At 44.0% G+C, this 12,618-nt stretch overlaps 1 protein-coding gene across 1 annotated transcript in view; it reads right to left on the bottom strand.

Annotated features, from left to right (window-relative positions):
* The window catches only part of MAMDC4 (MAM domain containing 4), a 510,080-nt gene that overhangs the window by 331,057 nt on the left and 166,405 nt on the right, over positions 1-12,618 (bottom strand). Inside the window, exon 11 of the mRNA XM_030206971.1 lies at positions 4,336-4,426. Coding sequence (XP_030062831.1) covers positions 4,336-4,426 — 91 coding nt within the window. The remainder of the gene's footprint in view (positions 1-4,335; positions 4,427-12,618) is intronic.

The following is a 12,618-nucleotide window of genomic DNA, read 5'->3' as shown; positions in this document are numbered from 1 at the left end:
TTGTTTGCTCAGGTGAAGCCAATCTGTGATTGGGCACTTGTGTTCACGTTGGAGTTTAGACTTTCTCCTCGGTGCTTGTTTATTCTGTGTGTGTGTGCTGGGTATTCCCAGCATGAGCTTGATTGCCTCACTTCCCTACACCTGGTCTGCTTTCTGCTGCTCTAACGTTGTGCTGTCTGTGGTAAGCTTGTGCCTTCTATTATTCCAGTTTGTTTGTTTAGTTTTCTCTCTCTGTGTTCCCTTTGTTGTGCTGAGCTCTTGCTCTGCTCCCTGTGATTCTGCCTCCGTTTGGCAGCCCCCCTGTCCTTGTATATTGCTCCTGTTTGTTGGTTTTAGTTCTCTTTGTTTGCTGAATCTGTCTCCTGTTTCCGGTGAGCAGTGCTCCTTTTCTGGTCTGTGTGTGTCAAGGCAGCTTCCTCTGTTTGCTTACTGTTCTCTTTTCCCTTGTGTGTTGTGGGGCCAGCTTTGTGTATTCTTATAGGTAGTTTTCCTTTTCCTTTGTGCGCTGTATGGTACAGCCTAGTGTGTCCTTGTAGGGCTTCCTGTATCTTTGTATGCTATAAGGTGCAGCCTAGTCCCCATGAGTGCTGTGGGGCTCAGCCTAGTGTATTCCTATGAGTGGTTTCCTTTTTTTCCTTGAGTGGCTTTTCCTCATCCCATGGCTTTTCCTACCATCTATATGCTGATGATTCCCAAATCTACCTTTCTACCCCTGATATCTCACCTTGCATCCAAACCAAAGTTTCAGCGTGCTTGTCTGACATTGCTGTCTGGATGTCTCAATGCCACCTGAAATTAAACATGACCAAAACCGAGCTTCTCATTTTTCCCCCCAAACCCACCTCCCCACTCCCCCCGTTTTCTATTTCTGTTGATGGCTCTCTCATTCTCCCTGTCTCCTCAGCTCGAAACCTTGGGGTCATCTTTGACTCTTCTCTCTCCTTCTCTGATCATATCCAGCAGATTGCCAAGACCTGTCATTTCTTTCTTTACAACATCCGTAAAATCCGCCCCTTTCTTTCCGAGCATTCTACCAAAACCCTCATCCACACCCTTGTCACCTCTCGTTTAGACTACTGCAATCTGCTTCTTGCTGGCCTCCCACTTAGTCACTTCTCCCCTCTCCAATCGGTTCAAAACTCTGCTGCCCATCTCGTCTTCCGCCAGGGTCGCTTTACTCATACTATCCCTCTCCTCAAGTCGCTTCACTGGCTCCCTATCCGTTTTCGTATCCTGTTCAAACTTCTTCTACTAACCTATAAATGTACTCACTCTGCTGCTCCCCAGTATCTCTCCACACTTGTCCTTCCCTACACCCCTTCCCGTGCACTCCGCTCCATGGATAAGTCCTTCTTATCTGTTCCCTTCTCCACTACTGCCAACTCCAGACTTCGCGCCTTCTGTCTCGCTGCACCCTACGCCTGGAATAAACTTCCTGAGCCCCTACGTCTTGCCCCATCCTTGGCCACCTTTAAATCTAGACTGAAAGCCCACCTCTTTAACATTGCTTTTGACTCGTATCCACTTGTAACCACTCGCCTCCACCTACCCTCCTCTCCTCCTTCCTGTACACATTAATTGATTTGATTTGCTTACTTTATTTTTTGTCTATTAGATTGTAAGCTCTTTGAGCAGGGACTGTCTTTCTTCTATGTTTGTGCAGCGCTGCGTACGCCTTGTAGCGCTATAGAAATGCTAAATAGTAGTAGTAGTAGTAGTAGTGCCTAGTGTCATACCTTGGAGTATTCCTTTGAGTGGCTTCCCCTTTCCTTGAGTGCTGAATGGTTCAGCCTAGAGTGTATTCCTATAGTTGGTTCCTTTTTTCCCTTGCGTGCTGTATAGTACAGCCTAGAGCAGTGATGGCGAACCTTTCAGAGACCGAGTGCCCAAACAGTAACCCAAAATCTAATTATTTATCGCAAAGTGCAAACAGGGCAATTTAACCTGAATAACAGAACTTTAAAAGCATTTGGCATGCTTTTGAATAATTAATGTGATTTTTGCTGTTGCATGCATGCTGATAACTCCCTTCCCCTCCATCCATGTGCATCTCCTTCCTGTCTTCCCTTCCATCCCCTCCATCCATCCAACAATTGCCCTTCCCTCCATCCATCCATGTCCAGCAACCCTGCCCTCCCCTCCATCCACCCATGTCCAGCAACCCTCCTCTCTCCCCTGCCCTCCCCCCATGTCCAGCAACCCCCCTCTCCCCTGCCCTCCCCTCCAACCATCCATACCCAGCGATTCTCTTCTCTCCCCTCCCCTCCCGCTCCCATCCATGCCCTTCATGTAAATCTTTTTTATTACCTCCGTTGAAGCGGCTGCATCTTTGAAAGCCCTGCCCATCTCTAGCCTTCCCTTCGTGAGTTTGTTCCCTCAGTCAGTCCCGCCCTCGCGGAAATGATGTCAGAAGCCGGGACTGACTCTGAGGGAATGAACTCACGAAGGGAAGGCTAGAGACGGGCAGGGCTTTCAAGGATGCGGCCACTTCGATGGAGGAAATCAGCACCGGCGGGGAGGACATGTGAGGGGATGTTGGGTGGGTGGGCCTGGAGGGAAAGTGGCTGGGCCTGGTCCTGTCCAGGCCCACCTGTGGCTACGCCCTTGGCGATGGCACGTGTGCCAACAGAGAGGGCTCTGCGTGCCCTCTCTGGCATGCGTGCCATAGGTTCACCATCACTGGCCTAGAGTGTTCCCTTCTGGGGCTTCCTGTATTTTTGTTTGCCCTGTGGCACAGCCTTGTGTATACCTTTAGAGGTTTCTGTCTCTCACCCTTTTCCTTGTGTCTCTACCCAGCACTGTGTGCGCTGCTTGTGCTCCAGTCCCTTGGGGTCCCTTCTTTGTTCTTTCTCCCCTCCCAGAGTGTGACTGGGTTCCCGGTCAGCCATGAGGCCCGCTTGCTTGGACTCTGCATGAGTGGCAGTGGCGTAGCCACAGGTGGGCCTACTTAGGGCTCAGGCCCACCCAACAGTAGCACATGTTTAGCGGTAGCTGGTGGAGATCCCAAGCTCTACCAGCTGAAGACTTCCCCCTTGATGGTAATGAAAACGCTACTCTCCACGATACTGGCACCTGCGCATGTTCAGTTTTCAGCTCATGCCTGCTGCAGACTGCCAAGGTGAAAAGAGGCATTTTCCTGCCAGCTGAGATATCTTTTGGTGCTGGGGGGGGGGAGAACATTTGGTGCCCACCCACTTCTTGCCTAGGCCCACCCCAAATCTGCTGTCTGGCTACGCCCCTGCTGAATGGGTTCCCGATCGGCCGTGAGGCCCGCCTGAATGCTCTATTTCCCATTTTCTGGTGGTGCCTGTTAGCTGTTGTGTATGTGTGCGGGGCTTGGTGGCTGGGGTGCTGCGTAGGGCCTGTTCAGTCTACCCTAAGCCTTGGCCAAAATCCTATACTAGGCCTCGGCCTGGGCTCAAGGGCTCACGTCCAGAATAACAGTATCTCTCTCTCTTTCTGTCCTCCTCCCTGTGGATCTAGCATCTCTTTCTACCCGCTGCTTGTAGCTTACATTTTCCTGTGGCCCGGCAACAATTCACACAGGCCGGCTCTGTGGCCTATCTTCTGCTGGGCCAAGGGAACATGTAAGTTATAAGCAGTGGGTAGAAAGAGGTCACAGACCCGCAGGGAGGAGGATGGGATGGGAGAAAAGGACTTTTTTTTTAACCATGGGAACAATGCTTTTTACTGTTCCCGTGGGGTGGTATAAAATTTTGTTTCTGTATCCACTATAATACTGAATGCAATTTTCCATCATCGCGGATTTACTGGTATGGTAACCATGTCATTCTCTACATTGGAATAATATCGTAGTTTTCAAACCAGTGATTTCTCGTTTTCTGTTTATTCATTTAAAAAAAGTTTCTACTAGTCCAGGAATCAGTCATTTTATATATATATATATATATATATATATATATATATATATATAATTTTTTTACAGGCAATAAAGTATCCTCAAAACTTTCTGCTAATGAAATCAACAGAAAGATATCATCTGTATAAGCTAAAATAGAGATGTCAAGATTAGAAACAAATTCACCCATAATCTTAGATAAACATTAAATAACAGTGGTGACAACAGAGTGCCCAATTAAATTGAACTGCTGCTGTAAAAGGACAAGCAAAACTCCATCACCAGCCTCTGATTCCCTCCTCCTCTCCTGCACATTTGTTTTATATGGGTCAAATGGTGCTGTGACTACCTTGGGAAGAGGTGTTAGTCTGCCTCTTCTGTAACAACCCCAGGAGCACAAGCTTGATAAGGAATGAATTTGTCTCTTACCCATCAGCCAGCCATGATCACCCAGGGGCTGCTTCATTTCATCTTACCATTTACAGTTTTACACCCAGGGGATAGGTACAGGTCATCCAGGGCGAGGTCTCCCATTTCTCCTTCTCCAATGGTCCCTTCAATGACAATCTGTGAAAAGAAGACAAATTGCACATTTAGGGGTCATTGTATGTAGGGCAGCTGGACTCTTGCATTTTGGGTACCTACAGAGCCTTCCAGAGCCTCTACTAAAAGCAGCGCGCAATTCTTTCTGTACCCAACGCTCAATTCCTTCCGTACCCAATTCCTCTTCTGTTCAATTTACTTATCTGTTAGCCCCATTTATTTTGTGTTCACTACAAACTATATGTTCTTCTTACAAATTGTAATTCTTTATATTGTTACTATGTAAGCCGCATTGAGCCTGCCATGTGTGGGAAAGCGTGGGGTACAAATGTAATAATAATAATAATAATAATAATATCAGTGGTTGCTGGGACGGGCTTAATCAGGGCTACCATTTATGAGCATAAATTACAGAATACAGTAAGTTATGTGCTAACAGCGAGCAGCAATTCACACAAGCTGCTTGCACTGGCCCAGCCCCAGAGCCTTCCCTCTGATGCAACTTCCTGTTTCCACATAGGAGGGACTGTGTCAGAGGAACTTCTCTGGAGCTGGTGCAAGCAGCTTGTATGAATCGCTGCTCAATGCTGCTGCCCTCTGGAAGGGAGGTTTCAAAAGGTACATCCTTTACTGTTTATCATTTATTAAGAACTCTACTAGTGGGTAAGTCGAAGTGGTTTACATACACTATAACGTTAAAAGAAAGGAACTCCATTAAAAATAGGAAAACTACACAAACATCATTATGATATCAAACACAACTCAGCAATTAACAGTTTAACGCAGACTCTGTATCACATGAGCTCCACACTCTCCACACTCGTCCTTCCCTACACCCCTTCCCGTGCTCTCCGCTCCATGGATAAATCCTTCTTATCTGTTCCCTTCTCCACTACTGCCAACTCCAGACTTCGTGCCTTCTGTCTCACTGCACCCTACGCCTGGAATAAACTTCCTGAGCCCCTACGTCTTGCCCCATCCTTGGCCACCTTTAAATCTAGACTGAAAGCCCACCTCTTTAACATTGCTTTTGACTTGTAACCACTTGTAACCACTCGCCTCCACCTACCCTCCTCTCCTCCTTCCTGTACACATTAATTGATTTGATTTGCTTACTTTATCTTTTGTCTATTAGATTGTAAGCTCTTTGAGTAGGGACTGTCTTTCTTCTATGTTTGTGCAGTGCTGTGTACGCCTTGTAGCACTATAGAAATGCTAAATAGTAGTAGTAGTAGCTCCCCACCAGGCTCTCCATAGGCTTGTTGAAAAAGATATGTTTTTAAAGAGGCTCTAAAATGTATATAAACCAATTCAGATTTTAAGTGTTGTGGTAAGGAATTCCACCAGGCAGGAGCTACACAATAAAAAGCTGAATGCTGTGTGGCCTCCAACTGTGCTTTGAAGGGGAAAGATAAAACCAAACAATGACCCCTGAAGGAACACAGAGTCCATGCAGGTGAATAAAAATAGAGAGGAAAGAAAGGATGGGTAACCAAGAACAGAAAGCTCAAAAAGTAAGAACTAAGCTGGATCCAAAAATGAATTGGCAACCAGTGTTTTTTTTTTAATCAAAAGGGGAATTACATGATTAAATCATCTTGCCCTGCAAAGGAATCAAATTACTGTATTGTATAGACTTTGAAGCATTTTCAAATTAAACCTAGTAATCCCTGCATAGATGACATTTCAATAATCAAGGTGAGATATAAGACGAGTGTGAAGAAGGGTATGCATAGTTGAGTCATCAAAATAACTGTGAACTAAGCACAACTGACACAAAATGAAGAAATCCTTTCATACCACCATGGATACCTGAGGAGGAGGAGTAAAAGATAGTTGGTAGTCAATAATCACTCCCAAGCAACGTTTAACTGGGAAGCCAAATAAAATAGGATCAACAGAAGGTCACTGTAAATGACTAGAAAACCAAATGCCTGGAGTCTTCAGCTAGTGGAGCTTGGGGTGCACCGCTGCTGGGAGAGCCTGAGCCCAAAGTGGGTGGCCACTGCTTACTGCATATAGGTGCCTGCAGAAATGCCATGTGTATGGCTGGTGTAACTGTGGGTGCTGTGATGGGTCATGCTGACTGTTGTGTGAGTCTCTATGATCCATCTAGAAAGTGGAGGGTGCACCTGGGTAGAGTACATCACTTGCTGTGGTTACTGTAATAGCTTACTGTCATGACTCTTGGAGCATGGTAATTAGAAGCCCCAATATCATGGAGCATAACCCTGGCACAGCAATCACCTGAAGTCTCTATTATTTTATGAAGTCTCTTTTATTGAATAAATCACAGATAATTTACTCACAGATAGATGTTCAGGATACAGAGACTTCTTAATCTGGAGGCTGTGGGAGGTGGAGATCTGAAGAGAGGTAGTTGTATTGCAGGGGGAGGGGAAGGTAGTTGAACAGGTAGAAATAGTCCAAAGCTGGGTGACTGGAATGTGCGATAAGTTATAATAAAGTAAGGAGCTGAGACTGTATCTGGCCTGAGAGTGTCTGAATAGCTTACATGGTTGTCAGAAGTACATTAGACATGGAAAGTTGCACATCGATTCTGCTTCCATTACCAATGAGTTTGGCAGGGGACTGCATTATGAATTTTAAGCGATTCAAAAGCCAAATGGCATAATTAAGAAATTGCAACTAATCTGGAGGAACAGCAGATGAAAAAGAGCTCTGCCATTCTCCTGGCATGAATTAGCGTAGAAGTATTTGAGCTGTATGAGACCCTGAACTTGAGAACAAGGCAGGCAACACTGATGTGAACAAAATCCTGGATATTTTCAAAAATTACTGCATCAGACAAACACATGTGATTCATGAAAGTTAAGTCCTGAATAATAAGCTTCAGGAAATCAATGAATCTTTAAATGCATATCTAGCAGAAGTTATGCGTTTAATAAAATTGTGTGAGTATGTAGATTTAGAGGACTCAATCATATATGATAGAATTGATATTGACATCAAGGATGACGCTACGCAGTGGAAGCTCCTCCAGATGAAAGGCTAACCCTGAATCATGCCATCACCGTCTGAAAGAGGTTTCATCTAAGCATTTGAAAGATATGATTGATGAGGAAAAGGTGCAATAGTTGTCCCAGCTCAGAGCACAGGTGGACATATAGGTGCTGGGTCTTGGTAACTAGAAGCTGGCCAAAACATATGCTACTACTGAAACAGCAGCCATGAAGCAAAGAAGGATTCATGCCCTGCATATGGGAAACTCTGCAAGTTCTGCATGAAAAAGAATTCCTTTGTTAGTGCATGCAGAAATCAGCTTAATGTATACTCCCTGGCTGATGACAATGATGATAAAGTCTTTTAGCCTTAAGAAGAGGTAAAAACGAAACCCTAAGTTATATGCACATTCACAGGTTGGAGATAAGCTGGTGAGGTTCCCGTTGGATACAAGGGCCATGGTAAATCTCTTGCCAGAAGGGATGGCCAGAGAAGCTCTCATATTGGTATATTCTCCTCGATCTCTTGAAGCTAATGTCTACATGTTTGACAACACGGAGCTATAAACAACAGGGATGATTACAAACAATGTGACGAATCCCAGGGGCAATCAGAGTTACAAAGTAGATTTCTACATCATGAGATGACACAGACAGCCCCTGTTGGGTGATGAAGACTGTCAGTGGTTGCAGCTTCTATCTCTAAACACCAACCATGTGTTTGTCCTAGGTCCTGCTGAAACAAACAGTAAGTGGACAAACACCCATGTGTGTCACCAGTTTCTGGATCTTTTCACTGGGTATGTATGGTTAATTGGATGGGCAGCTGCAATAGAAATAGACTCCACTGTCCAACTAGTCCAGATACCTTGCAACATCTGCCAGTGACTATCAAGGAGAAAGTTAAAGCAGAGTTACAAGAGTTAGAGGATCATAGTATTCTGGTTAAGATTCTGGAGCTGTCTTTGTGGATATCAGCTCCAGTATACCATGGGCAGGATGGTCTGCCCCAGATGCAGGCAGTGAGGGAGTGCACGGAGCAGTCGCGCAACTGTCGGCTCCACTGGTTCCCTGCTCCCTCTGATGCTACTTCCTGTTCTGGGGCAGGGGACCAACAGAGCAGACAGCTGTGTGACTGCTCTATGCACCCGCAGGTGGAGAGGATGATGCGCTTCAGAGGGGAGGTGGGTGATGCACCGAGAGGGGTGATGTGTCAAGGGGGAGGGGTGATGCATTGGGGGGCATGATGTGCTGGGGGCGTAAGGCAGTCAACCTAGGTATGCCACTGGATATCCGCATTGCTGGTGATCAGAAAACCTGTTATTTGTCTGAAGGTATTGTCATGGAAAGATATTATTGTTTTGATCTTTATTTACGCTTATTTGTCATGGATTGTTGATATTGTTTGATTTTGTGTTTGTGTTTGCTTTTGTATATTATGTTTTGAAAAAACCTTCAATAAAAATATGAAAAAAAAAAAAGAAAACTTGTTGGGAAGATCAGAATATGTATAGAAACAAAACCACTCAACCAGGCTCTCTGTTGAAATCATTACACCATGCCAACCCTGGAGGATATTCTCCTGGATTTACACAATGCTAAGGTTTTTCTTGCCTTGATGGTAAGAGTAGGTTCTGATGTGATCCTAGATGAGCAGAGCAGCAAATTAACTATGTTTGAGACTGGGAAATATAGGTGGCGCAGACTTCCTTTTCGAATATCCATGACACCGGAAGAATTTTAGAGGTTAATTCATGATATACTGTTTGGCCTGAGAGGGGTGGCCTGTGTTGTGGATGACCTGCTGGTCTATGACTGTGGAGATACCAATGAGCAGGCTCAAGTGGGCCATGATTGTAACCTTGAAGCCATTATAGTCAGGGACAGACAAAAATGTATTTGTTTAAACCAAAAGAAGTTGACATCAACAGCAAATCTGTAGAACTTATAGGATAAATGCTGTTGGCAGAAGGTCAAAGTGATAGGCAATATGCCTGTGCCCAAAGAGAAACACGGGGTCTCAAGATTACTTGGGATGGCGACCTTTCTAGTGATGAGATGTTGCCACTGGTAATGCTCTTTTGTGTTCTCCTTCATGTGCACTCATCACACCATGATGAAGATCTTCCTTTTATTCACCTTTTTGATGGTTTGCTCTGTGTTTATAACTTTCCCTGCTATGCCCAACATCTCCTCTATTCCAATACATTGGGAAGCTCAATGACCCAAGGCCCTTTACATAGTCCACTCCCAGGTAAGGTTCCTGAGTTATCCTCTTAGAGCTACTTTCTCTGAAATTCTCCCTCAGCTTTCTTCTTCTTTTCAAGTGGGACTCTCGAATGTGTGTTCACTTAGGGGCAAACAGTTCTTAGCTAAGGACTTAATCAAAGACTGCCACTTAAATGTTTTATGCTTGGTAGAGATTTTGTTAAATGACACTGATATCTCCTATGTTATACAGGCCACACTTGCAGGATATGAGTCCCTTTATACTAATAGGATGGACAGGAGGGGAGGTGCCTTGGCCATCATTTTCTCCTCCACCCTTCAGTTATATGCTCAATCGGTACAATCATATAATTCCATTGAAAGCCTTTTATTTAAAACTAGAACCATGCCCAGCCTTGATTTTTTTTTTGCTCTATCACCCACCTCCCCACACAACTGCCTCTAACAGAGATTCAAGAATTGATTGCTAATCAATGGTCTTCTTCATATTTCATTGTGCTAGGAGGCCTGAATTTCCATATGGATGACACTACCTCATCTTATATTGACTTTTTTTTTATCATTTATGCACAATATACATTTAAGGCAATTTATCACTTCCACTGTGCACATTATAGGTCACACATTAGATGTGATGTTTTTTAATTTACCTAGCGATCAACTGCTATGTCCCGTTATCCCTGACCTGCTGCCATATACAGATCATTTCTTAATTACATTTAAGCTCACTCACCCTTCTCAGATGTTGTGGAATTCAACAGGCTCCAGATCTACCAGGAATCTGGAAGCCCTAACCATTGATTCCCTTAAGACTGATCTTGCTTTACATTGTGAATATTTTAACGGGCTATCCTTGGAGCATCAAGCATGCATATGGCATACATTGCTTTCAGTATATATATTACTGGGGATAAATATTTAAACTAGAAGAACAGATCCCAAAACTATATCACAAAAAACGTTCTTCCTTTAAAATATTTAATTTCTTTTATTACAATACATATATCACATAAAACCACTTATGCTGTGTAAGTTCCGGAACTTGCCCAGTCACACCCTTCACTTCACCACCCATTCACATAAACCTTGTGTGGGCACATTTTTATATATCCATAATCTGTGTACATGCTCCCCAATTGTTGTTTCCTCAATTTCAAATCTTCCACTTGTGTCTTAGATATCGTCCTTAAAGGTTCAAATTATAGTCCTTTTAAATCATAAAAATCTTCTAAATCACATCAAGCAGGAGCACAGTGTTCACAACAAAGTCTCTCCAGCACTCTTCTTGGAGTAGTGTTAGTTCAGCAGAGTGAATCAGTGCAGTGTGTCAAGGGCTTCCTGGAATTTACATACTGTTTCCAGACTTTAAGCACCTTCTAACTCTTCACACCTTCTCTCTTTTGTTCCTCTTAGGAATCATGAGTCCAGCACAGGACCCTCTGTGAGCGTCTCAGCAACTTAAATGACTAAAGCAGGAAATCACACTGCTTCCTTATATCAAATTTCACTGAATCATTTTCACCTGGGGGGCAAAACCTACTATGTTCATTCTACCTCCAGGTTCAGACCCCTGGGAGCCACCGTATCCCACTCGAAGATAAATCTCTGTTCAATATTCAGCAGCTGTGCTGTGACGTCACCCCCTCCTCTGCACGGAGTGATCTGTCTAAGCACCGTGCATTTTAAATCAGCTACTTCATGAGCATGTGCTATCCAGTGGCTGACCAAAGGAGCCTCTTGTTTACCAATTCTAATGTTGCTAGCATGCTCAGCCAGACGTTTTTTTAACTGGCGTTTCGTGTGCCCTATATAATACATTTGACAAGGGCACACTATACAATAAACTACTCCTACACTGGTGCAATCAGTAATGCTGTGCAAATAATATTTCTTGGTGGTACCAGGGATCCAAACCCATTGAGTGGACATGGAAAATGTACAAAATGCGCACTTCCCACACGGTGAATGTTGCCCCTGGTTGTTACCATTATTTCTAGGTTTATGTAACAACTCCCCTAGATTAGACATGCGGGAATAGGCTATTTTTGGATGCTCAGCAAACACCGGATGAGTTCTTAGGATGTGCCAGTTCTTATGTATAATATGTCCTATTTTAGAGGCTTTAACAGAAAAAGGCAGAACACAAGATAAAGTGCGATCTATAGATCTTGGGGTGGGGAGAAGTAACCAGGGACGTTGAGCATACAACGCTCTCTTGTATGCTTTTTTAATCACCCCCATAGGGTACCCTCTTTGCAGAAATCTTTGAGTCATAGGCTTAGCTTGTTTTCTAAATTCACTTGTGGTTGAACATATGCGTCTAAGTCTCAAAAACTGGCTTATGGGAACCCCTCTCTTGAGAGCAGGATGGTGAAAGCTAGTGTAATGGAGTATGGAATTACGGTCTGTTTGTTTTCTATATATAGTGGTACTGAACTCATTATTATCCATTCTCTTGACCAATATATCCAAAAACTCCATTTTCTCACTATCCATACGAAAGGTGAAGTGCACATGAGTGTCCAATGTGTTCAAATACTCAACAAATTTAAGGGCCTCTTCCCTAGTGCCCTGCCAGAATAAGATCACATCGTCTATGTATCTCTTCCATAGCAGGATATGTTCCTGCCATGGTGAGTGATATACATATTTCTCCTCAAACTGAGTCATGTACAGACACGCCAACGAGGGAGCGACCGTGGCCCCCATGGCCACCCCTCCCCTCTGCACATAAAACTCATTCTGGAAACTGAAATAATTCTGGCAGACCACCAAGGTGAGCAATTGGCTCAACACCTTAACTTTAGCCATAGGCATGGCAGAACGTATCAAATATTCTGATGCCATCTTAATGAGTTGATCCTGAGGAAGGTTGGTATATAATGCTACCACATCTAGCCCAATCATGTGAAATTCACCATCCCGTATGTGAGTTAAATCAATCTCTTCTAGCAATTGAATAAAATGTAAAGAATCTCTGACATATGACTCTGCCTGGCTCACGTAAGGTTTTAAAAACCTGTC

This window comes from Microcaecilia unicolor, chromosome 6 (genome assembly GCF_901765095.1).
Source record: "Microcaecilia unicolor chromosome 6, aMicUni1.1, whole genome shotgun sequence".
NCBI classification, from domain to species: Eukaryota; Metazoa; Chordata; class Amphibia; order Gymnophiona; family Siphonopidae; genus Microcaecilia; species Microcaecilia unicolor.
Note: the sequence above shows the minus strand (reverse complement) of the source record. Positions and strands in the feature narration are given on the sequence as shown.